The sequence below is a fragment of the Tursiops truncatus genome, chromosome 2, assembly GCF_011762595.2.
Source record: "Tursiops truncatus isolate mTurTru1 chromosome 2, mTurTru1.mat.Y, whole genome shotgun sequence".
Lineage (NCBI taxonomy): Eukaryota > Metazoa > Chordata > Mammalia > Artiodactyla > Delphinidae > Tursiops > Tursiops truncatus.
In genome coordinates, this window is record NC_047035.1 from 12,397,048 (window position 1) to 12,423,446 (window position 26,399).

The window sequence follows — 26,399 nt, forward strand, 5'->3', positions numbered from 1 at the left end:
TCCCCAAATTTGGCAAAAGGTACCAACCTACAGATTCTAAAAGCTGAGTGAACCTCAAACAGAATAAACCCAAAGAAATCCATGCCAAAACACATCGTAGTCTAACTTCTGAAAACTGAAGACGAAAAAAAAAAATCTTAAAATCAGCTAGAAACAGCTTGCCTACAGCAATTTGCGTGACATCAGATTTCTCATCTGAAATCGTGGAGGTCAGAAGGAAGTGACAGACATTTTTCAAGTGCTGAAAGAAGAGAAGTCTCAACCCAGAATTCATGAAGTTTTCTTCAGGAATGAAGGGGAAAATAATGGCTAAAGGAAGTTCTCTAAACAGAACTGTTAAAAAGTAATTTTGAAACATCAAGAAGGAACAAAGAACAGTAGAAAGAATAAAAATATGGGTAAGCACAACAGAATTTCCTTTTCAGTTTTCTAAATTACATTTGATAACTGAAGGAAGAATTGTAACATTGATTTGGTTTTTAGCGTAAAATATAGGAAGTACTTAAGGTAGTTATAAACAGGGGAAACTAAAGGGAGGTAAGACTTCTAACTTTCATTTGAACTGGTATAGCCACTCTGGAAAATAATTTGGTAATTTCTATAAAAACTGAACATACATTGACCATGCAACCAGCAGTTATATTCCCATTTAATACCAGAGAAATGAAAACTTCCATCCATGCAAAAACCTGTACATGAATGTTCATAGCAGCTTTATTTGTCATGCTCAAAAACTGGAAAAAAACAAATGTCCTACAGTAGGTGAATGGTTAAACACGCTGCGGTACCTCCATACCATGGATACCACTCGGGATTAAAAAGAAACCAACTGTGGACACATGCAACAGCTTGGATGCATCTCAAGGGCATTATGCTGAGTGCAAAAAAAAATCTCAAAAGATCTTATACTGTATGATTCTATGTGTGTAACATTCTAAAAACGACATTTATACAGATGGAAAGCAAATTAGTGGCTGCCTGCAGTTAGGGAAGGTGGGGGGGAAGAGAAGTGGGTGTGACTCAAAAGGGATGGCAGGAGGGAGATCTTGATGGTGCCGTACAGTTCTCTGTCTTGATTGCAGTGGCAGTGGTTACACGAATCTACATGTATGACGAAGTCCCAATATTCAGATTTAGGTTTGAGCTGTAGGTATGTAAGATTTAATTATTAGGTGAAATTTAGCCAGAGTGTACACAGGACCTCTCTGAACTATCTTTGCACCTTCCTGTGAGTAAATAATTATTTCGCAGAACAAACTTTTTTAAACTAATTCATCATCGATAGAAAGTTAAACTTTCTTCCCCTTAGCTGAATGCTTTTAAGTGAAAGATGCCATACTGAAAGGCTACATACATAATGATGATTCCCTTTGTGTTGACATGCAGGAAAAGGCAGAACTGTAGGGCAGAGAACTGATCAGTGGTTGCCTAGACGTAGGGCTTGGGGATTGATTACAAAGGGGCAGGGCGAGGGAATATTTTTGGTCAGTGGGACGGTTCTGTAGCTGGGTGATGATAATGGTTATACCACTCTACGTATTTGTCAAAACTTACAGAATTATAAAAGTGGATTTTATTGTATGTAAACTTTTAAAATCAACAAAGGAAACTATAGTAGTCAAAACAGTTTCTAAGAGCTTACCTTTTGATGACTTTGGAAATTTTCTAGAAATTTCTAAGAAATATGTGTTTTATCCCCAACAGGTGATGCTATGAGTGAAGAAGACATGCTTCAGGCAGCTGTGACCATGTCTTTAGAAACTGTTAGAAGTAATTTCAAAACGGAAGGAAAAAAATAATACCTTTCACAAATCATTTAGATATTCAGTCTTTCCAATATTGTCCTGTGTGTTTACAGCATAGGGTCCATTTTGGTAATGTGTCAAAGAGAACAATTTTCAACAGAGGAAATAAGACCTAGGTGGTTTGCAAACAAAAAGTTGAGAGGGTGAAAAATACATCCGTTGTAGGACTAAATAACGATCCTCCAAACACTAGCCAAAGAGGCATTCAGCAATTAAAGAAATTTAAAATAGTTTTCTAACTGTTCTTTTTTCGTTTTTGAGTGTGCAATATCTAACATGTTTAAAATTAGGGCATTTTTCTTGGCTCTTTTTGCAGACCAACTAATTATAACCAGCTATTGCCACAGAACTTTTCCCCCACATTTTATCTTCTTTTCCTCCCTTCTGCATAGGGAATTTGGCTGACTTTCATCATCTAAAAGTTGCTCTTATTTCTCTTTAACCAAATTAACCTTTTAGGACAGTGTCTCCTCTGTGTTGATAATAGTAACAGTTCCAGAAGGCTAAGCTGTTTACCCTCTGACTATGTATTGTGCACTTGGGTGTTTTCTCATGTTATTTTCTCTGATCACAGTTTCTCTGCTACGTGGTTTTCATTACTTTCTACAACTCTTTTGAAAGATGGTAATGTTTCTTGAGGTTTTGCTTTTTAAGCCCTCTAAGATGGGATCATTATTTCATGATTCTGGTGCATTCCTAAACTCTGAAATCAGCTCTGCACAAGTATTTGAGAATAAATGAGAATTTTGTTAATGTGTGAGCACATCCTTTCCCAAATGCTTTGTGAATGTCTTCTCAGTTATGTCAGAACTGTATAGGTTTGCTGTAACCCTCTTTCTTGCACCTTGTTATTTCCTTTTCTTTTCCAATTAAGAAAAATAGGAGAAGCATAGTGTGCAAGTTTCCTACTGTTATAAAACAACATCCAGTGCCCACCATGAATGTATGATAGATAAAATTTGGCCTTCAATTTTAGTAGGAGTTTCATTTTATTTTTCCTCTTGTGACTGGAGCTGTCCTGTTTACAATTGAGTCATGAAGTGCAGATGTCTGCTTCTGCTGTACATCTTTTAGTAGGTATAGTTTGCCAGAGATAATGATCTAGAACATGAAAATAACTTACCAACAAAACTACATTTAAGTTTATACTGTGATTTAACACGTGCATCATGTTTAAATAGCTTAGAATTACAGAAGTCACAGTACTTACTGAGTCTGTAAATAAGAAAGTCTTTAGTTTTGATAAGCATTCTTCAATTGGGATGCAGAGTTTCTTGCTGGGTCAATGCAAGAATGGGATGATTTCAGTGAAAATTAACCATGTCTCTCTGAAATGGGCCTTTTAAATTCTGTCATCTACTCCCCTTCATTCTCCATCCCCTTTTGAAGCCCCTTTGAATGATGAATTGTTCATAAGCTAAAATTTAAGAAGAAATTGCAGCGAACAACTTAGAAAATTAAAGTATGATATGTTGCCATATCCTGGTGTATGGCTACACACATTTTATCAGGGAAAAATTTTTGATGTAGGATTTATTGCTAACTGAAAAGAGATGAAAAACTGCCTTTTATTTATGATTATGAAATAGCTTTTTCTTGGATAGAGACAGATTTTTTTTTAGTCATTATTTTGTGCCAAGTAAGTTTTCTGAAGTTTCCCTTACATAAAATTAGATGGTTTTCTTTTAAAATCTAAAGTTTTCTTTTGACAATTGAAAATGTTTTAGAAGAATTACAAAACTTTAGAACTACAAGGGATGTTGGAGTTTGATACTACTCCCTACTACTCCCTATGATTTACAAACCAAAATATTTTAAGACTGGACATTTCTGTAGTTATCCCAAGGATGCCAGTCATATTTTCCATGGATATTCGGCCTGTATCTTTTCCCATTGAAAAATTATGTTAAACTTTTCATATATTTAAATTGATGAGTTACCTAATATAAAAATGAGAAAATGAATATACATTTAAGTTTTAACCTTAAGAGTTAGGGTTAGTTCTTATATTACACACCCTTGTTAAAGCACTTAAAGAAATGTGGCATGTTGACCTTCGTTTGTTAGGGATTTTTTTAAAGCAGGGCTGAGCACACACTGGATATATTTGAATGTGTTTATTTAGTTGTGAAATTGTTATATTTGGCAGGCAGATTCAGAATCACTAGTGAACTGCCATCTTGTGTGGATTGGCATATATTTAACTGAACATTTAGATTCCATTTCTTAATCAGTTGGCCAGTATGAAAAGATGCCAGTGCTCATAACCACAGTAAGAAAATTTTAAAGTTACACAAAGCTATAGTTCACACATCAGGAAGTGCTGTTTACTTTAAACCACCTGCAAGTCAGGAACAATGCAATTCACTGTCCTAAGAACTTTATTTATATAAAGATTTCCATTCTGTTTTACCAATTGGGAACACCTTAATGTTTAATATTTAAACTATTGGTATCATTTTTCTAATGTATAATTTGTATTACCGGGATAAAATACGTACCATGACAATGCTAGTATTATAAGTAAAGTTTAAACAATCTTTGGAAATAACACTTTCATACTTATAGATGTCATAGATTTAATAAGTAGTTATTTATGTTTTAAAAATTCAGAGAAGTTAACATCTGATCTAAACCATCAATGTACATTTTTATAGTAATTAACATACGAATATTTCAGTAATGTAAATTGTTTGAGGGGGCTTCCCTGGTGGCACAGTGGTTGAGAGTCCACCTGCCGATGCTGGGGACACGGGTTTGTGCCCCGGTCCGGGAAGATCCCACATGCCGCGGAGCGGCTAGGCCCCTGAGCCATGGCCACTGAGCCTGCGCGTCCAGAGCCTGTGCTCCACAACGGGAGAGGCCACAACAGTGAGAGGCCCACGTACCGCAAAAAAAAAAAAAAAAAAAAAAAAAAAAAAAATTGTTTGAAAAGGTTGCTGCAGGTAAACTGTATATCAGCTCTAAGATCTTGGCCAAATAGTTTACAATTTGCAGAATATTTAAGGAGGTGCTTTTTTTCTTTAAAACTTAATTTTTCTTAATTAAGACTTTATTCATGCCAAAGTTAACGAGGAAAAACTCAACTAGTTGAGGATCACTATAGGCAAAACTACCCATAGTCTACATTGTTTCATTTAATATTAAGTCAAATAAAGTAAATTTTATGCCAGTAAGAGCTTAAGTCACATTTTTAATGTCTGCATGTTTGATACTATTTTTAAATAGTATCAAGTTAGTGCCAAGATTTACTAAATGTCTTAAAATTCGCCCATTGGACCTGTGCAAATTCAAAAAAGATTGATTCTCAGTGCATAAGCAAAATATAATGATAATAATTGAAATAGCCTAGAATGAAAACTAAATCTTGATGTTTTAAATTCTTAAGAGGATTCAATTATTAATATTGATGACTTTCTATTAAAAACTTTATCTGCAATTGGAGAGGTCTATGGCCACTACTTTCAAAGTAAATTGTTTGTTGTAGCTGGGCCCTAACAAGCATGGAGATGTTACAGATGTGACCTTAATTAAGAAAAAACAGATTGATTAACTAATCATTTCAGCAATATAAGTAATTTTTCATATTTTCAAAATAAAAACTTTGCTTCATTTCTGGTCCATTTATAACCGTCATCTTTTGCTAAAGAGATGAACCAACTTGTTTTTTAAAGTCTTATACATAAAATATTTTTGTTCCATTTTGCTCTCATGAATGAGAAGATTATTGACATGGTTGGTTAATTCTTGAATTTTTATCTTTTTGTTTTTTAATTTGAAGAAGACCTCTGCTATTTTAATTTTTTTGCAAAATGGTCTGGCATTTTAAGAATTAATGCTAGTAACCACTTCTAAATTTATAGCAACTGGCATGTTTAATTATAATAGTGTATCAATAAATATTTTAAGACTATGGATTCATAGACTAGGAATGGGAAGCATTAGTGAAATATATGTGGAAATGCCTGATTCATTTAGGAAGCACTTCACTTGGCTCCTTCACATTTCAAAGGTGAATGTTTTCAGGAATTTTTTTTAAAGAGGAAAACATACATTTGAATGTGATTATCTAATTTCTACAACACTGGACTACTAGGAATAACTTTTTAAAAATCACTGTTCTGTACAAATAAACTTTGAAATTCAGCTACCAAAAAACATCTGAAGTAAAAAGCATTCTTTTGGCCATGACACAAGTGCACTGTGGCAGTGCCATTTCTCAGGACCCAACTCTGCAGCCCTTCTGTGTGTGCTCCTCTGTCTGAGTTGTTTTGCCGTTAATACACACACAGGCCTTCCTGTCTGGTCCTTAGAAAAGCCGGGCTTCCAAAGCACTGTTGAACACTGAGGATACTGTTGTTAATGTGGATGTTCGATGAGTTGTATTTTAAATATCAAAGATTATTAAATAAAGATAATGTTTGATTTTTTACTTCTGTTTTTGTTTATTGTTAATTTATAGCTTTGCATTCAAAGTATGGTTGGAGCATCTACACCCTCAGAGCTTCTGAGAAATGCAGAGTTTCAGGCCACACTCCCACCTACTGGATCAGAACCTGCATTTTTAACAAGATTCCCAGGGGATTCACATGCAGAGTGAATTTGAGAAGCATTTTTTTATGGCTGTGGTGATGAATGAAGCAGGTCAGGGGAAGCCACTGATTCTCCATTCCAGCTACAGCAAGTGCTGCCGGAAGGCCCATTGTTACTGGATCCTCTGATCTTTTCTAAGAGAAGCTAAGAAGTCCATATTTTTATTTGAAATCTGATTTTAAAATGTTGGCTCAGTTGCTTTTTTAACCCTGAGAGCCAAGCAGAGCACATTAGTGACAGATTTAAGCGTGCCATTTTTCCTCATTTTATCTAACTCCGGACACCAGACTAACAATTGGAATCCACCTGGACTGATTGAGGGTTATAGAATCCTCAGCTTTTATAATGAGCGTTGTATATCCATTTTAGCTTTACTTAGGGTTGGGCACGAATTTTGAAACAAAAATTTCAAATTGATCACATGCATCTTTTTAGCATAACTTCATAGCTTAGTCCTCAGATGGACCAATCCATTGAATTTGGATGCCACCAAATGACTCTGATGTCGTCAACATCACCTGTGGGCCCTATGAAATGTACAAGTTGATTTGAATGCCCATTTTATGGTTAGCTAAGAACTTTTATAAAGGATAGGCAAACTTTGGGTTGTCCTTATCCTGAAGATTTGCGTGTTTCTGGATCCTTTCATCCATTTTGTGTCTGCATCGCTAATGCTCATCGTTTAATTTTATAGGTAATTCGGGTCCAGCTGACCTCTTACGCCTCTACTCTTGACATTTCCCCTTTTCACACTATGGTCCTAGCAGGCCTCCTTATAGGTCTTCAAAGAAGCCGAGTTCTTTCTCACCCCCAGGCACCCTAACACTCTCGTTTGCCCCTTTGCCTTTGCCCCTTGGGTATCCCTGTCCCTAAAGGTCATTGGCCTGCTATGAGGACTTTCTCTTTCAACTGGACTGCCACTCTTCTCTGGACCTTATTCTCTCAAGATTGTTCCAGTTCTCCCTGGGTCAGGATCCCCAACCACCCTTTGTCTCATGGGCTACAAGAGAAAACCAATTCCTTATTCATTCACTCACTCAGCAAGACCTGTGTGCGTTCACCATGTGCCTGGCATGGTTCTGGGTTCTTGGAACAGAGCCATGATTAAGATACTCTGCTCTGCTGGTGCTTGCATTCTGATTGGCCATTAGGCAGAGGAAACATCTGAATTACTGAGCATGGCTTCATAACATGTTAAGAGCTATGCTTGTTCTGTGAGATAGGAAGACAAAATGATGATGTGATAGCATGTAACTGGGAGGGAGTGCTGCTTCAGACTGGTTTCAAGGAAGGTCTCTGCAGAGGTGCCTTTCAGACACCTGAAAAATGAGGAGGCGCTATACTGCCTGGGGAAACAGCAAAAAGCACAATGACTCTGGGGCAGACAGAGGTGGTTGCTTGTCTCTGAAGAACAGAGAGAGCTGGAGAGGCTAGCGGGTAATGAACAAAAGCTGGAACTGGGATGTAGGCAAAATCTTATGTACAGTTTTATAAAGATAAGTTTGAACTGTATTTATATTTTATTACACCAAACAATCTGATTCTAGAATATTCTCTCCTCTAGAATATCCTAAGCCTTTTTAAAAAAAAATCTTTTAAAAGGCCCATTAACTACATCTTCTACCAAAGAGCCTTCCATGCCAGTGTCCACCGTAAGCAATCCGAAAAACTGAATTTTTAACACTAAAGGTATATTGCTTAACCTCTCTCAGATCAGAATTTTAGGCAAGGCTCCCACTTTCCACTTGTGCATTTTGTTTTCCTTCCCGTTATATTTATGCAGTATTTTTCATCACTGTCAGAAACTACCGTTTTGAAAACTTAGCATTGTATTGATATTTTGCTTGTCAATCCACATCATCAATTGTAGTGATTAATATCTGAGTAGCTCCCTTTGGTCTTTCTCAGCCACTTCTAGTCCAGGACATCATCATGTCACATTTAAGCATGTACCATAACACCTTACCCGTTCACTTGGCCTTTGGCCTCTCTGTTTTTGAAACCAGCTTTCCCAAAGCTCTTTAGGCCTGTCACTCCCATTACCTTTAAGTGAACCTTCATTACTGTCAACATGTTATCGTATGAAATGATGATGTGTAAATATTGGGAAGGATGATGCCTAATTATTTGCTGATATGATTGTACACCTAGAGAACACAAGGAAATTAACTGAAAAGCTACTGGAACTAATGAGGGAGGTCAATAAGTCAACAAAAACCAATAGCTTGTTTGTATACCAGCAATAACCTGGTAGAAAATAAGACGCAAAAGTACCACGCTCAACAATGCCTAATCCTTGGAGCACCAGACGGGTCCTAAGTTCCAAGCAAAGGTGAGTGGAATGGCCTTGTCTCAGCCCCAAACCACACATTGTCACACAGGCCCTGAGAAGCTCTGCTGGTACCCAGAGTCCTGCTGAGTCTCTCAGAAAATCGTTCAGTGGGTTCTGGTATTCACCCCTCTAAAGTGGCTCAAACCCAGTGCCAGAGGCCAGGAAGGAGCTGATCCCACACCTTTCATGCCTTCTCCAAATAAGAGATGTTTTCTCCAAAGGCTGTGTTTCTCTTCTGTACAAGGGTAGCCCTGTCTCCAACACTGAAAACATTCTCAGACCCAAAGCAGATTTAGCTTTTTGGAACAATCATCTGAATCGTCTCCCAGGGACTTTTAGTTAAGTGCAGAGGATTACTGTGTGATTCTACTTATGAGGTCCTTAGAGCGGTCAAATCCATAGAGACAGGAAATAGAATGGTGGTTGCCAGGGGCTGGGTAGAGTAGGCGCTAAGGGGTTGTTATTTAATGGGTACAGAGTTGCAGTTTAGGGAGATGAACAATGTTCTGGAGATGGATGGTGATGATTGCACAACAATGTGCATGTACTTAACGCCACTGAACTGTGTAATTAAAAACAGTAAATTTTATGTATATTTTTTCACAATAAAAAATACATAGGATTGATCACTGTATTTACTCCCTTCCAAAATCCCACCTAAATGAAAGTAAAGGGACTTCCTTGGTGGTCCAGTGGTTAAGAATCCGCCTGCCAGTGCAGGGGAAACGGGTTCGATCCTTGCTCCAAGAAGATCCCACGTGCTGCGGAGCAACTAAGCCCGTGCGCCACAACTACTGAGGCCATGTGCTGCAACTACTGAAGCCCACGTGCCTAGAGCCTGTACTCCGCAACAAGAGAAGCCACCGCAATGAGAAGCCTGCACACCACAATGAGGAGTAGCCCCTGCTCGCCACAACTAGAGAAAGCCCGCGCACAGCAATGAAGACCCAACACAGCCAAAAATAAATAAAATTTTAAAAAAAGGAACTACATAAATGAAAGTAAAGAAAAAAATATAAACTCATAAGTACAGAGAGACCAGCAGAAGAGATGAATTCATTAGATTAGATTTGACTGTCATAGAAAAACCTAATATGACAGTGACTTTACACGCTACAAATTTTTTTCTCTCTCATCTTCAGGAAATGTAGAGATTGCCAATCCAGGGCTGATAGGGCATCACACAGTGTCAGGAATCTGCTTTCTGTATTCTTGCTTTACATACATGGCTTCCATTGCTAATGTCAATTCATGGATCTAAGACAGCTGCTATGGTGCCCATGCTTACATCTGCATTCCAGCAATCAGAAAGCAAAAGGAGGGTGGGAAAAGGCCATGTGCCCTTTAAGGTCACCTCCTTAAAGTTGCACACACCACTTCCAGTTATATGACCCCCAAGGATAGGTGTGCATGAAAACGGTAAAGGGGTGACAGGCTCAGAAGGGGCACTGGCATCTTTTACTGTACCATTGTCCAGGTAAAAAGTGACAGTTCGGTCTTCCCTGGTGGTGCAGTGGTTGAGAGTCCGCCTGCCGATGCAGGGGACACAGGTTCATGCCCCGGTCCGGGAAGATCCCACATGCCGCGGAGCGTCTGGGTCTGTGAGCCGTGGCCGCTGAGCCTGCGCGTCCGGAGCCTGTGCTCCGCAACGGGAGAGGCCACAATAGTGAGAGGCCCGCGTACCGAAAAAAAAAAAAAAAAAAAAAGTGACGGTTCAATTACTATGCCCAAAGGGGAGAACAGACTTTGGGGAACAATTAGCAGTCACTGCCAGTTGAGGCAACAGCAGAAGAGAAATGCGAACTTTTCTCTGGAAGACGGAGAAAGTTGATACAGGAATGAGCAGAACTGAGGAAGGTGCATACCAAGTATTAAAGAGAAGGACATCCAGCAGTACCCAGGACATGAAGCAACACCTATCATGGAAGGTGGGGGTGAGATGTGGACTGAAACCAGGCGGATTGATTAAAAATAATCCGAAAAACAGCTGTTTCCCTAGAGAGGGGCCATTCATCAATAAAAAGTATTTAAAATAATTTGCAGAACTAAAAGACATGGTTTTTGAAAGGGTTTGCTGAGTCCCCAACATAATTAATGAAACAACAAACCCACCCCAAGGCACATCATTATTAATTTCAGAGCATCACAGATAAAGGGAAGTGTCTACGAGGTTCCAGAAAGAAAAACAAGGCCCAGAGAATAGGTCAGGGGAGAGTGGAGCAGGGAAACAGAGGACTCCGGGTAGAAAGGACTGAGTCTAAGCAAATAATAGAATTCTTGATACTTTCTTGAAGAATTAGGAGCATGTTTTACAATTCTGTTGCTAAGTTTTAGAAGGATTAGTGATTCTGTAATAACATTGTTCAAATCTAAAAGATGGAATTTGTTAACTTCAGGAAGAACAGAAGTTTGAAAACTAAAGGAAATGTTATCTTAGCATACCATGTGGCTCAGCAATGAACAACACTTACGTAGTCATATAAAGTAAACTTTAATTAGTGATGTTACCAATAATTATGATATCACTCTATTGGGAGCTCAGAAGGAAGGGAAATAGAGGCGTGTGGTAATACAAGACAGCTAAATCTTTTATGTTCTGTAATAGAGAGAAGGTAATGTCTAAAAGTAATGAGAAAATGGCAATTATAAGCATAATATTTAGAAATTCAGAGGGAAAGATCAGACTAATATTTTAAATTCTACTTTAAAAAATGTGTTTTTTTTCTTCACATTTGCATAAATAAAACATTTGGATGGTTTCATCAGAACAAAGGAACTGTTCTCCCTAGAGAAGTATTGGTGATGCTGCCTCGAGAAATGGAAACCAGTTTGCAGTTGGTAGTACTTTTTGTTGTTGTTGCTGTTAGCTTTTTAAAAAAATCTTCTACCTGTTGAGGTTACAAAAATCCTAAGTTCAGAATTTCAGCTGGGCAGCCTGGATCCCACCACGGGGAGCCATGCAGGTTCATGGGCTCTGTCTGATGTGGTATGTTTGATATTGCTGGGCTGATTTTGCTACTCATTAAGTGATGATGAACACCCTTATTAGCTACAGGGGTTTTGGGTAGGAAAAAGAAGAGGTGTTTTCAGCCCAAACTTCATCAAACTTGTATGTCTTTCAACTTTTGATTATAAAAACTTTCAAATCTATGCAAAAGTAAAAGACCACTATAATGAACCCCTATGTACCCATCACCCAGCATCAACAATGATCAAGTCCTGACAATTCTTGTTTCACCTACCCTGTCCCCATTTTTCTGAAGCACATCCCAAACATCATATCATGCTATTTATCAGAACCAAACTTTAAGTCTCTCAGACCATAGTCCATTGCACTATAAACAATTCCCCATAAGGAGGACTTCAGGATGTAGCTTTTATGTTAATAACTTAATACATGATGTGAAGACATATATTTTGTTTGTTTTCTTCATTAACTGCAGTATCTTTATGGCATAACATGAGTTTATGGAAATGGCACTCCAGAGAACTTACACCTGTAGGAAATAAGAGCTTGATTTACACTAAACTTTTCACTGTCATCCAGGAACCCAATTAGGTCCTAAGTTCACGTGGCTCCTTTTCTCAAAGCAATCCCTCAACCTCCTCTAAGTTCCTATACTGGCTTACCAGGTCCTATGTGATCTGCCCTCTCCTATTCTTACTCCTTGGTCCTCACTGCTTACCACCATTCCCCAGCCCACTCTCCTCCAGCCATCCTTGCTTTTTGCTAATCCTCTAACCTGGCAAGGATTCTCCTACCTCAGGACCTTTGCATCAGCTGTTTCTTTTGCCTGGACTGCTCTTTTCCAGATACCCACATGTCTCACTATCTTATTTCCTTCAAGTCTCTGTTCGAATATCACCTTACCAGTGAGGCCTTGCCTGACCACCATCTACAATATTACAAGTGCCATTTCTCCCCACATCCCTTCCATATCATTCTTACCCTGTTTTATATTTTCCCCATAGCAGCCATCACCACCTGTCTTATATTTATTACATTTAATTTCTCATCTGTTCCTTCCCAGTAGAACGCAAGCTCCACGAGATCAGGGACTTTGTGTGTGTTTTTTCTCCTGCTGTATCCCTGGTGCTCAGAATAATGGGAGACACATTAATAACTTGCAGGTCACCTTTATGTCACAATTTTAAAACTTTACACTTAATAGAACTCACCACGTACCAGGCACTGTTCCAAGCACTTAAAAATTACCTTACTTAATCCTCCAAACAACCCTGCCCAGTAGATACTATTATTATCATTCCCCATTTTACAAATGAGAAACTGGTACAGAGAGGTTAAGTAACCTACCCAAGGTCATACAACTAATAAATGAAAGATCCAGGCAGTCAGGCCCCAGAGTCTGCACATCTAACCCCTGGGCAATGATTCCTTTCAAAAAACTACATGGAAAACATTTAATAAAAACTTCCAGAACGAGATGCAAATTTTATTTGAAAAGCATTCAGATTTCTGGGAGGGCTACTATTCCTATGTGCCATCAGAGTTCAAATACTGGAGGCATTCCCAATGTTCCACTCACAAATGAAATGAAATGAAATCTGTGGCGGCCCCTGCTGTGAATAAAATCGAAGAGAAAGATGCTGGTATATTTGGTGCTATGCTTAAAAGACCTGCAGACCTATCCTGCTCTTTTCAAAGTAAAAATTGTGGCAGTCTCTCTGGCCAGGTAGTGTGTGTCCACATACCACTGCAGCAAATGCCTGTAAGTCACGTGACTTATTTTCCTTTAGGGAGGAAACCAAGCAATTCAGGACACAGGTGTGTGCACCAACTTGTGTAACTGACGGCCGTGGGAGGGGTGGGGCCTTGCAGGGCTAGTGCCACCAATACCTTAGGAGAGTTCACATTAGAAGAGCTTTCCTTCTGTATTAAGTTGGCATACTGTCCTCTCAAAAGTTATTTTTAAAAGAGATTGTTTTTTCAACTTCATGGGTTAGGTCGGCTTCATGAATAAAGCTCTTCGTATATTAAAGAAGGCAGGGTATCAACTGTGAGCTGGAAAGCCAGCAGAGAACATTTCCATTATGAAGATAATCTATGTAAGTATGTTTGCTGCCTGGACACTTGAATTTGCAACCCATCCCTTCTGTGTATCCTTAGTTAACACCGTAGTGCCGGGCACAGAGCTGCCCTGGACAGGGTGTAGAATAATCGTTACTGTATACGTGTGATAAGTTATGTAAAGTCCACTTCCTGTCCGGTGGAGGGTCTCCGTCCAGTCTCCTCGCACCGCTGCCTTCGCGAGTGTAGTCAGAATTAAAGCACTCAGGTTTCACCAACAGAGTAGGAGTCCACGGGGTTCCCTTCCCAGGCCACGCCGGCTTTGGGGGGCACCCACCGAGGGTCGGCTCTACCTGAAATCCAGCCGCGGTCGGCCGAAAGCGCAGCGTCGCAGCAGGTTCCGGTCGCTCTTCCACCTGCTGCCAAAGCGGGCAGGCTACGTGGAAGACAACCTCGTCCTGGGCTGGAGGCAGCGGCCACCGCGGCCGCATTTGGTCCTCCGAGATCCCATGTTCCCTTGCGCCAAGGAGACGTCCGGCGGCTCCGCAGGGCCTTTCTACGCCATCGCAGGGCCTTTCTACGCCATCGCGGCGCCTCTCTATGGTCCATTGCCGCGTTCAAGGTGGGTGTCATGGCTGCCGGCGTTGAGTTGGCAGGAGTTGCCAACGGAACTGGGGAAAGTCACTAAAGCAGAGGAAGAAGTGGCCTAACCCGGACTGTGGGAAGTCGTGAGAATGAGCGGAGGCCTCGCGGGGGTGCCCATGTCACTGGAATTGGGCCCCTGGTAAAGTCCCAGGCCAGGCCTCTGCGTTTCTAGTCAGAGCCCGGCGGTTGCTGGGGGTCTCCGAAGCCGGCGTTGTCTAGGAACCCCTGTCTTATCAAATCCTGAGTGTTGTGATTTGGACCAGTCCCCCGGAGACAGCGGTTCAAGGACATTTGGCGGGGTCGTCCGACGACGCTGGCCGCCTTTCTCGGAGCGGAGCAGGTTGTTCTCTAACCCGCAGCGATGTCGTCCTGGCTTGGGGGCCTCGGCTCTGGCTTGGGCCAGTCCCTGGGTCAAGTCGGGGGCAGCCTGGCTTCCCTCACTGGCCAGATTTCAAACTTTACGAAGGATATGCTGATGGAGGGCACGGAGGATGTGGAAGGTAACCGCTGGGGCGATGGGAGGGAGGGATTTACTGGGACCCTGGGAGCGTCCGTTTGGTCCCCAAGTCCATCTGTCACGAGACGCAGACAGGTCCAGAGGAGTGTCACTCCTTTTGCCTCTTAACCGATTTTCTCTGGTGAGAGACCATGGGGGTCGGGGGGTGGGGGAAGAGTTCTGGTTCTTCTCCTTTGAGTACCCAGGATAGTTCAGAGCTGTAGAAACTGCCCCTACGTCGCGTAGTTTATTTTTGTTTGGTTCATCCACGCCCACCTCTTCCTTTGCCCTTAACTTGGGGGCGGAACTGATTTTGATCCTCTTCCTTTATACTGACACAGTTTAAAAAATTATTTGTGTATGACACGTCACTTTTGGGGGGTTTTCTTTCTTCGATTTTCGTTAACAATTGAAGTAACTCATAATTAAGGTATTTAGTGACTCTTACTCTTTCTCACTTGAATATATTGTTAGTGAAACATGGGTATGGTTTTCCTATTATTTTATAGTTTTGCTTATTCTGGTGACACATTACAGCGTTCCAGCTGAAAGTGTACTTTTGTGCCTAATTGCCCACTGCCTCACCCCCCACACCATATTTCTACAGTAGAACAAGTAAGATAACCCTGTTCTTTGGGTACCCTTAGCAACCTTCACTCATTTTTGAAGTCCTCATTTTGTTTTACTAATGAATAGTGACCCAGAGTTGCATGGTAATCGTTGATTAAGTTAATTACTCCTTTGATTTCTTGATATTTCTTTCAGCAAGTAGTATTTAGATCAAAAGACTTTTTAAATTTCATTGTGAGTCTGCCTCCAGAGAGATAATGGGTGGTCTTTTGATGAGAGCAGTTTCTTTGGCAGTTTGTTGTAAATAAATTAGAATTCTGGTTTAATTTTTTAATACTGATTTAACTGAGTTTTCGTGTTTATTTGGTTGAAATAGAGAACGATGGTTTGATTTAGAAAAATAGTATCTATATTTAGAATTTCTGTGGGGTCTACTTAGAAGGGAGGAAGATTGGGGAGCTGCCGAAATCCATTTAACTGCTTGGGGGTACATCAGGTGGGACAGGTTGGGGATGGGAGTTAAAGGGATTCTTCCTGTGTTCAGGAAAGGCTCATGTGACCCTGAGGGCAGTCAGAAGCAGAGAAGGGCTAGATAACAGGGAAATGCCAAGTCTCTCCTTGTTTCCTAGATAGGGGAAAACAGTTGACTATTCCTTTGACCCTAAGCCAGAAAATAGGCACCCCGCCTCTAACTTGGATGTCCTACAGGCTTAAGGTAGAATTCAGTTTGTTCTTCCCACCAAATGTGCTCCTGTATTCTCAATTTTAATGGTTTCACCATCTACCCATTCTAAACTTGGAAATCTTTGTCACTTTGTTTTGCGACTTTCTTTTTTTTCTCCTACTTCCAATTAGTCACCAAATCTTGTTCATCCTGTGCCTGAATTGTTTGTATTTGTCCTTTCCTTATTATTCCTACTTCCCTACTTCAGATCCCCATTATCTCTCCCACACACTATTTCTCTTTCATGTCCTGTCACTTGTTTCTCCTTACATTACTCCATTTCCTGTTGTGTTGCCAATTACTTTTCTAAAAACAAATGTGCTTTAAAATCTCTTGACTCTGTTACTTACAGGATAAAATCCAAGCCTCTCAATTTTGGGAGACCAGAAACCTATCCTATCTGGGTTCAACCTACCTCTTCCAGTCTTACCTCTTGTTCTCTCCCCCTTTCTCCCAATAGCCGCATATATGCACATTCATATACACAAGCATGCTTACACCCAGAGCTTCTGCACAGGCAACGTTGTGAGGTACCTACACAGCTCCAGGCCTTTGCATGGAAAGCCCTTCCTTTCTACTTCCTCCACTACCCTCCTTTGCCTGGAAAACAGTTTTTCCTGTATGACCCTGTATGACCCTGTATGACTCACATGTCAGGTACCTGGTGAAACCATTCTCACTCCATGGCAGGCTGAGTTGTGTCTAACAGAACTTTGTGGATCTCTCTCTGACAGCTCTATTTTATTTATCCTTATATTACCAGTATGTGGTCCCTTCCTTGGTACCTAGTAGATGCTCAATAAAAAATTTGCTGAGTGATTAAAAATCTGCTTTTATTGTTTTCCCTTTGCATTAAAATAGGACTTGCTTAACATCCAATTTATTGATTTTGTGACTCATTTAAAAATAGGGTCAGAGTGCAGTTCATTTATTCATTCAACAAGTATTTATTGAGTGTCTACCCTGTGCCAGCAGTGAACAAGAACCGTTCCAAAATAGCACTGTTGATACAACTTGAAAATTATCCATCTTTACAATATCAGAAAGTTGCTCTTTAACCAAACACTATATTGATTTAGGAGCTTGGGCTTTTAAATCAGACATGGATTGAAATTCCACTTCCATGTGTTACAAATTGTGGGATCTTTGGAAAATTATTAAATACTTAACCTTTAAAAAGCAGAGTGTTCTTATCTGTTAAATAGGGATAATTATACCTGTCATGAAGTTGGGAGGATTAAATGAAATCATGAGTGTAAAATGCATGGCACTGTGCCTAACAAATAGTAAGCATCAATAAATGATAGTTGTTATTTTTGTTTTCCCTCATTGAGGAAAACTTTTTTGGTCTGCATAACATCTCCCATTTATTCTTAAAAAGACCAGGATTTTGTGGGGGAGGCTCTGGGGGAAAAAGCCTTCATGACTTTTTTTTTTTTAATCCCTCTTTGAAACAACTGCTGCTTCTAACAATGACCTTCCTAAACAGATTAGATTATAATTTGTTCCCTTCTGAATAGCAATTAGACAATCCTGTCAGAGTTTCAAGCAAGATGTATAAACAACCACCCAAGCATCCCCACCTGATGATTTTCAAAAGAAGAAGAGTGGGTTTGTCACTGTTATTTATTGGATGCCACTTGTATTTTCTTTTGATTTAAACTAATTCAGAGAAATTATTTTTATAGTATTAAAGGGCTGTGAGTAATGAAGAATACTAGTACTTAGAAAAGAAATCTAGCTCTGTGGATGATGATTATCTGGCAGCATCAGCTGTGCCATTTTGGTACTGTGGGCCTTTGACTTTCCTTTTAAATGAAAATGTACAAAACAAGACTGAGCTCATTCACGTTTTAAATAACTTGTGTCTACGTTACTTGAAATAAGTGTTCTTTTGCTGCATTTTTATTCTTTGTTTGTAGGTCATTAATTTTTTGGTAGTATTGGGAGTAGAAAAAGGCCCTCTAAACCCCAGTTTCATAAGAGAAATACATCCTTGGGAATTCCGTGGTGGTCCAGTGGTTAGGACTTGGCGCTTTCATTGCCGAGGGCCTGGGTTCAATCCCTGGTCGGGGAACTAAGATCCCACAAGCCGCACGGCACGGCCAAACCAAGAAAAAAAAAAGAAAAGAAATATGCCCTTAAAACCCCAGCTGCGTAAGTTTCATCAAAATTTATACTAAGCCAACAGAGAGAGATTAATTTTCCATAACAAAATTTTTTTTAATTTATTTTATTTTTGGCTGCTTTGGGTCTTCGTTGCTGTGCGCTGGCTTTCTCTAGTTGCGGTGAGCGCGGGTTTCTCATTGCGGTGGCTTCTCTTGTTGCAGAGAACGGGCTCTAGGCTCACTTTTTCAATAGTTGTGGCTCGCGGGCTCTAGAGCGCAGGCTCAGTAGCTGTGGCACACGGGCTTAGTTGCTCTGCGGCATGTGGGATCTTCCCAGACCGGGGCTCGAACCCGTGTCCCCTGCATTGGCAGGCTGATTCTTAACCACTGCGCCACCAGGGAAGCCCCATAACAAAATTTTAATGAACACTTCCATGGGGTAAAGGTAGATGCTCTAGGGTATAGAAGATAGGCAAAGAGTGACTTACATGACGATAAAGAACATTTGTGACAATAGGAAGTTGTGATAACAATCAAGTGATGTTTGTCTTCTGAATTTGTTCTTAGATCAGCATACCATTCTGTTTAAAGCTCAGTGAAATATGCTTCCCTTAAAATGCCTGTTTACTTCACATGGTGTTGACTGAGTATATATTCAGTATATGCTGTTTCTTTTGTAGCAGAATTACCTAATGCTAGGAGAAAGGAAGTTGAAGCCATTCATACAATCTTAAGATCAGAGGTAAGGAAACATTAAAGATTTAGATTTTTTTCTTTTTTGAAGCCATGAAAGTTATTCATACTTTATTTCAGTCCTCTCTTTTTAATGCACTTTTTCTCTCTTTCCCTTTATCTTAATTTTTTTTTTTAAGCCCTGTCATCTTCATTTGATGAAGAATATATTTACATGTTACTGCACTTTGCTATTAAATATTCCCACCGCTGCTTCTGAATGCTGGAAGAAGGAAATCTGCCAAATTTAGAAAATAACATTGGCAAGTTTATCATTATCAAGGATTTACTATGTTTTATTAGTATGCTAAACTGCAGTAGTACATTTATTTAAGTATAATGTGAAGAATGCAATTCTGTTTAATCTAGAGCTTTTTAATCCCCTAACATTAAAAAAGTGTGATATTTGTATACAGAGAATGTAGAATATAGGAGTAGCAAATTAATTTTACCATTTTTTTCATTATTAGTCAGTGCCTCATGGTAACTAGCTCTGGACATTGTACTTAATAGGGATGAGGAAATGTTGGAAAGGGTTCAAAGGAAAGCCGTAAAGAAAATGAAAGGTTTTAAAGTGGGATCTGTTGTAAAGTACTAAAGACACCCAACTATTTAGCCTTTGGATAAGAACAGCAAGGGAACACTTAATAGTATTTCAGCAAACAGTATTCTTAGAGGACTGTGGTAAGCATGTTTTCCCTTGCTAAGCCCATAAAAGAGAAAATGGAATTTAAATATAAGAAAATACTTTCTGACTGAGCTCTGGTCTAGATTATCAAGGTCAGATTGTGGAATTTGAAAGTAGAGGGATCTCTCAAGAGGGACTATTGAAGTATTCTGCCTCAATAGAAGATGGCGATTTGGTGGCACTTAAGAGACCTTAGCTGTAATTACCTAATTAGTAGATACTTCAGTGACAGATGAATGTAATAGCTTCTTTCTTTGTAAGGCTGAGATAGGAAATCGTCCCTATAGTCCCTAGAGAAATCCTTGAGAAAGCACTCAGGATGGGCCCACCCAGGAAAATTAGATGGCAGAGATGTGTGTAATGGTATTAATTAAGCTAAATTTGCCAGTATACATTTGGGGGAGGGGGGAAGCAAATGGGGTTAACCTGCTTAATGAATGACTGCTCTGTACTGAGGTTGAGAAGAGAGATAGAAATCTTCTGTCCCTCTGTTGATTTCAACTCTAGTCTCTCTCCTAATTTTATCTTTGGACTGTGGCAAGTATGGTTCTAGTGTTCAAAAATATTTATTTTTGGTATAACACATCCCCAAATGAAAGCCAACTTCCTTGCTTGGTGCTTATTCAGAGTACCGTGAGCTACTCAAATACTGGGTTGGCCAAAAAGTTTGTTTGGGTTCCCGGACAAACTTTTTGGCCAACCCAATACTAGAGGAAAACAGACTATTGGACTTTCCAAAGACTTTATTTTCTAAGGTGATTTTGACTATACATGATTCTTGCCTTCTATCAGCACATAAGCACTTCATAAAGGAAATGCCTTATGTGACTGCAATAGGAGAAAGTGAACATATGATTGAAACCACTAGGAGATTACAATAGAAAATTCTATTTATTTAGAAAGTTTTAGTATAGACAGAGGGCAGTATGTTTTCTAGAGGAAATTAGATTTGCGTACAGATGTTAATATTTGAAATTGACTTAATTAGTTAAGTTTCCTCAGTTGCAACTAATGGCAACCAATCTAAGCTAATTTAACCATCTGTGCCAAGAAAAAGTCTTCACATTTACCATCTCGATCCAATGTACTTTTAATTTTTTTGTTTTAAGTTATTTTATAAAAAATTTACAGAAGTAAGAATAAAGTGATAGTGAAAAACTTTATTACAAATTTTAATAAGAACTTATATATAGCAAATTCAGACTTTTATTCCATGTGTTTCTGCTTTTGAAAGCATATATGCTCAGAATAGGCAATGTTCTTTGAATGCAGTTAACTGCTTATTAACTCTTTTTGTGAACTGGAATGTATCTTGTGAATACTGATTCCAGATTTCAATTACATCTCTAATAGATTTTAACCTATTATTACTTCTGGTTCTTCTTCCTGACTTGTGTCATTAAAACCAATACTTATGAAAACTTTGACGGCTTATGATTTTGTTAAATGCATGGCTGTTTGCTCCATAATTACAAAGCATTTTTATTCTTAGATTTATAAATACCAATTAGAGTGATCAGTCCACTGAGTTTTTTCATTTTTATGTCATCTGTTTCCTCCTAGTCACCTGTGTATACACCTACCTTCAGCATTTGTCCATGTAGGGACTGTATCAAGTAAATGCTGGTGTACAAATGTGTATAATGAAAGAATACTGTTACATATCCATTTAGTAAAGTGGCATGAATGGTTCAGGTTTTTGTCACAAAATATTGTGAGATAAAATCTTTTCTTATAGAATGACTAACTTCATGAGAACACCATATTTCCTTTTTGCTCTTAGAAATATGTTGTTCACTCCTCAGTTCTTGAGTTTGAGAAATTCATCTAGGATATTGTTATTCGAAGACTTGTCTGAGATTTTGCTCCTACATTCATTTTCACCATAACCATTAGACTCTAGAGTCTAATGCTGTTTTCTGTCTCTTTGCATTTATCTTCTCAGTTGTCTAATTGTGAAATATTTTCCTCTGTCAGTTTTCTTCTCTGTTGAAAAGTGAAAATTCTGAATTTTCAATTGTGTTCAATGAAAGTGAAAAAAAAAAAAACCTCCCCCCAAAACAAACAAAAAGCCACTGCAAAGATGGTGTCTCCAGATTGGCTTTTTCCTTTTTAAAAGATGATGCAGTACTTTGGGTAATGCAGTCAGAAAACTGGTTATTTCACTGTTGCATCATTCTTCTAGGTGATTCCATCAGTTCTTCTGTTTTCTTAAGTCTTTTTTTTAACATAGTTGTAAATAATTGATGATTAATGATTAATTCTTAGAAAGATAAAATAGCAAAACGTTTCAAGATACAGAAAAAACAAGATCATTGTGACCTCATGATTATTCTTAGATTTATATTGTAAAAGGGCCCAATGTACCCTTATGGTAATTGCAAGATAGAATGAGTTTTAATCTTTTTTTTTTTTAAAGTGTATTTTCTCTTTGTTTGTTGGAAGACTACTAGGAAAGAATAAATGTTTTAAATATCAGTCCTTAATACTACTCAAAAAAGAAACTCACAAACTAAAATTGGTTCCAGTAGACCTTGATGATATAACAAGGGTTAAGCACAATGGAATAATTTAAGGATATGAGTATCTCATGGATTCCAAGGCATAAATTTTAGCCAGTCTTTAGGAAAGGGCTTCAACCAGAACTGGATGCCATCAGGAATCCATCTGTCTCATTTTTACTCCTCTCTGTTCTTTGTGTGTGTTTATTCTTTTTTCCTTTCAGACCAGCCCCCTCTGCTTCATATTTCATATAATAGAAAATATGACCACGGACAACTCCTGGCATGTTTTGGGTCAGCCACATGAAGAGAATCTGTCCTTCATATGCTTTATCAACCTGACTCTTACATGACTAGGGAGATGAGGAAAGACAACCAATTAGTTATTGGCCAAATTGAAAGTTTTCCAGTTCTAGTTATTCATCAGCGTTAAACAAGTAGCCTTAGGTATTTTTATGTGAAAAAGCCTAGAGTGGACTTTACGACTAGGTTTTGACTTTAGTATATTCTCTTGCTTCAGTTATGTATGGTATTTTCATGTGAACAGCTCACAGAAAATCGTGCAAATGCAGCCAGTACATTAGAAGGTAATTAGTTGTGTGACCATTGATCCTGTTTCTTATTCATATTTCTGCAGGATAACCAAGGTCTGTTAGATTTCTGGAGATAGACTCCCAAAACTAGAGTTTGTGTGTGTGATAATTTTTCCTTTATTTTACACCATTGATTTTCTCTGGGAATTCATTTAATCTCCCTGGTTCATAATTTTCACATATGTTGATGTAAGAAATTCCTAGAATCTAAGAAGAAAACAGATGACATCCTCAAAGTGAAAAAGTCTTCACCTTCTAGCGGGAGCTTTCTTTCCCACCATGAATCTCCTTATTCTCAGTTATCATTGTTAAACTCTGCTTGCAGATACATTAGTAGAATTCTTAGTATATTATTATCTGTAATAATTTGTAAATTCCTTTTTGCAGAAAGTTTTAGTGTCCGTTTCTCTTGCTCCATTATACCCTTATTCATTCAAATGTCAAAGGATGATATTAGGTTAATAATTTAATACTTAGGTACATAAAATTTAAGTAATTTTTTCCAGCGTCTTAAAACAAAAGACTGTGATGTCCAGATTCATTGAATTATATTTAGAGTATTTTTTGTACTTCTAACTGTAGTTTTCCAAACTGAGTTCTATTAGTGGTTTTTAAAATGGATTTTTCAGAGGTGCCTCACTCAGGAGCCTAGGGTTCAGTCAGACAAGTAATGTCAGTTTTTGTCCTCCTACCTATACGTCAGCCATAAGTCTTTTTTAAAAAAGGTTTCTTTAAAAAATTTCTACTGTTCAGGGAGAAAACAAAAGTTTAAGCATGTACTCTAGGTCATTCATTTACCAGACACTTATTGCCTACTGTATGCTAGACACTGGGTGTACAAAGATGGGGGAAACACTGATCAGTGAGTTTTCCTTAGCAGAAAATCAAACTGATCAAGATTTTTAAAAAACTTTGGTTCAGAATTATGCATAATCTCTATAAACATGCTTATTGCACTTGTAACTTTAATTGAAATTGTGGTTTAAAGGTCAGAATTCTGAGACCTACTATAGTACATCTTTTTTGTGCATGAAGCAATATGTTTTTCATAATGCCCTGCACATAACTGTTACTAACATGTTTTACTTTTAGTCTTTTTGTTAAAAACACTTTTTTCGTTGCTTCTAGAATGAGAGACTCAAAAAACTTTGTACTGATCTGGAAGAGAAGCATGAAGCATCAGAGCTTCAAATAAAGCAGCAGTCTATGAGTTATCGAAATCAACTGCAACAGAAAGAGGTAAAGGTTATTACAGTTACTTCATGTTTACTTCACTGTAATGTATTTAGGATGGTTTCTAAGAGTTATAATATAAATCAAGCTCTGTTTAGATCCATGAAAATATCAAAAGGGTGTTGAAATTAGTAATTTCCAACTCAGTATGATATCACTAATTTAACAAGAACTCTGAAAGCTTTTACATTTATATTACATAAACTAACCTTTGTGGAGTTTAATTTCTACTTTCCAAAAGAAGAAAAGTCTTTGTGTACAATATCTTCAGGCATTTGTTGCTTATAATTTCTGATTTTATGAAACTTATTTCTCATCTATTTACCTAAATTTGTTTTAAATCATTGTGATTGTTAATAACATTTCTTTTTAAAAAAATGATTTTAACTACAAGTGTTAACATATGCTTACTAGTGTTTACTTGATTTTCCATGGAAAAACAGAATATTAGGTATTTTATAGTTGACTTATACTGTTCTATAATTTTTCCCCCTTTAGTTTGATAGAAATGGTTATTTTGGAGGTAGCTTATCTTTCCTTTGCAGTTTTGATAATATTATATAATTTAACCAGTGTTACTACAAATCCTTAAAATAATAGACTATGTCCCTAATGTTTCATTCTGTCGTTGAATTCTCTTTAGTGTTTAGTATGTAAGTGGAATTCAGTAAATGATTCTGTGGAATTGAGCCACAGAATTTCTTAATTATCCAGATCACTGGGGTGTTCTTCAGTTTGTTGATTAAATGTTCATTTCTACCATCACTTTATATTTGGGTTTTTAAAATTTAGATGCATTGATTTCAAGTTCTTTTAGTGACATACTAAGATGAAAAATAAACCACATTGAAGATAAATATAAACATTTAAAGAAGAACTTAAATTTCCAATCTGTTTGGAATTGATTTCATAAAATACAATAAAAATGAATAACTACAAAAATAAAATGAATGTAAAAAAGCACAGTTACAAGTTCAAATTAAAGTTAAAAGCCCACTTTTTTTTTTTGTAAAGATTCAAAAGATGTAAAATTACTCTGTCAACTTGCTTTATTTTTTTAAACTTTATTTATTTGTTTATTTTTGGCTGCGTTGGGTCTTCGTTGCTGCGCGCAGCCTTTTCTCTGGTTGCGGCAAGCGGGGGCTACTCTTTGTTGAGGTGCGCGAGCTTCTCATTGCGGTGGCTTCTTTTGTTGGGAGTACGGGTTCTAGGTGCACAGGCTTCAGTAGCTGTGGCTCACAGGGCTCGAGCCTGTGTCTCCTGCCTTGGCAGGTGGATTCTTAACCACTGCGTCACCTGGGAAGCCCCTGTCAACTTGCTTTAAAAGTCTTTAAGCCTTACTCTTTCAGTTTCTTTACTTATCTTGTCATGGACTGGTAGCAAACATTCATGGCATTGGTCCACAGACCACACTTTGAGCAGCACTGATTTACAGATACTCCAATAGAGCAGTAGCTGAATCACCCAGGGGTTTACAGCTGAATCATAAAAAATACACATTGTTAGGTCCTCTAGGAGATTCTGATTTAGCGTACTGGGAAGGGGCTCTGGTATTGGTATTTTTTGAAAACCCCATAGCTGATTCTGATGCTTACATCCTAGTTGAAAAAACTGCTGTGGAATAATCTGGCATTTTATTTTCTACTTCACTATGGATATTAGAGGGCAAATTAAGAATTCAAGTTTAGGAATACGTCTTTGTTAGTAGAGTTTGTACTTTTTAACTCTACAACTTGATATAAATGTCTGTTGTATAATGAGAACTTTCTTTGCATTATAGCTACATTTGAAAAGAATTGTTGATTTCAGTACTTTTTACTAGAATGAAAGATAATATATACTTTAGATCTGCTATTTTCTGAATCTATTTGTTGCTCTCGTTGTGATGTTCATACTGCCCAGAGATGCAATTTGCCTCATGTCATTTATGGGAAAATAAAATTTGTACATTATTGTAAATCTCCATTAGAGAAGGGGCTCTGATACGAAAAAATGTCTGTTTACTATGACATTTAACATAATTGTATTTGGTTTTTGTTTGTCTAATTGCTTGACATTAGAAATACTGTTACTTGCTGACTGTCTCCTCAGTATCAAATTTTCCTCCATTGTGGCAGGTTGTCTTTTGGACTAGCTTGAGTATTTTACAGAAAGCTTATTTCAGTTTTCTCTAGCTTGCTTTTATGTTTTGAGTAATCTTTTACTTGGAATGGATGTGGCATTATGGTAAGTCCTATTTTTATAACTTCTTTTGGACATTGACTTGGTATTGCAAGCCTTCAGTCAAAACTCTACTCGGGGTTTCACGGTTTTTATACTGTTGTCTCCCTGAATAGAGTCAGATTTTCAC

The 26,399-nt window shown here is 38.2% G+C and overlaps 2 protein-coding genes and 1 long non-coding RNA gene across 25 annotated transcripts in view; 2 read left to right on the forward strand and 1 right to left on the reverse strand.

Annotated features, from left to right (window-relative positions):
* Positions 1 to 6,549, forward strand: part of ATXN3 (ataxin 3) — a 33,574-nt gene extending 27,025 nt beyond the window's left edge. For 12 of the 18 annotated variants that reach the window (XM_019918801.3, XM_019918840.3, XM_073800108.1 and 9 more), the window contains one exon: positions 6,268 to 6,549. In XM_019918801.3, the coding sequence (XP_019774360.1) occupies positions 6,268 to 6,437 (170 nt within the window). In that variant the 3' untranslated portion in view covers positions 6,438 to 6,549. Of the gene's footprint in view, positions 1 to 1,704; positions 6,238 to 6,267 lie in introns of those variants that run through there. The other 6 variants (XM_019918821.3, XM_019918902.3, XM_073800112.1 and 3 more) reach the window with 2 other exon arrangements.
* On the reverse strand, positions 5,125 to 14,234 carry LOC141277934 (uncharacterized). Its single transcript, XR_012329870.1, has 2 exons — positions 14,113 to 14,234; positions 5,125 to 10,366 (listed from the first exon to the last, which is right to left on the reverse strand). It is a non-coding gene; the product is annotated as an uncharacterized lncRNA (long non-coding RNA).
* The window catches only part of TRIP11 (thyroid hormone receptor interactor 11), a 67,051-nt gene continuing 54,264 nt past the window's right edge, over positions 13,613 to 26,399 (forward strand). The window contains exons 1-3 of one of the 6 annotated variants that reach the window (XM_019918951.3): positions 13,613 to 13,797; positions 18,983 to 19,044; positions 23,945 to 24,055. In XM_019918951.3, the coding sequence (XP_019774510.1) occupies positions 24,023 to 24,055 (33 nt within the window). In that variant the 5' untranslated portion in view covers positions 13,613 to 13,797; positions 18,983 to 19,044; positions 23,945 to 24,022. Of the gene's footprint in view, positions 13,798 to 14,386; positions 14,905 to 18,982; positions 19,045 to 23,944; positions 24,056 to 26,399 lie in introns of those variants that run through there. The other 5 variants (XM_073800107.1, XM_073800106.1, XM_004311527.4 and 2 more) reach the window with 5 other exon arrangements.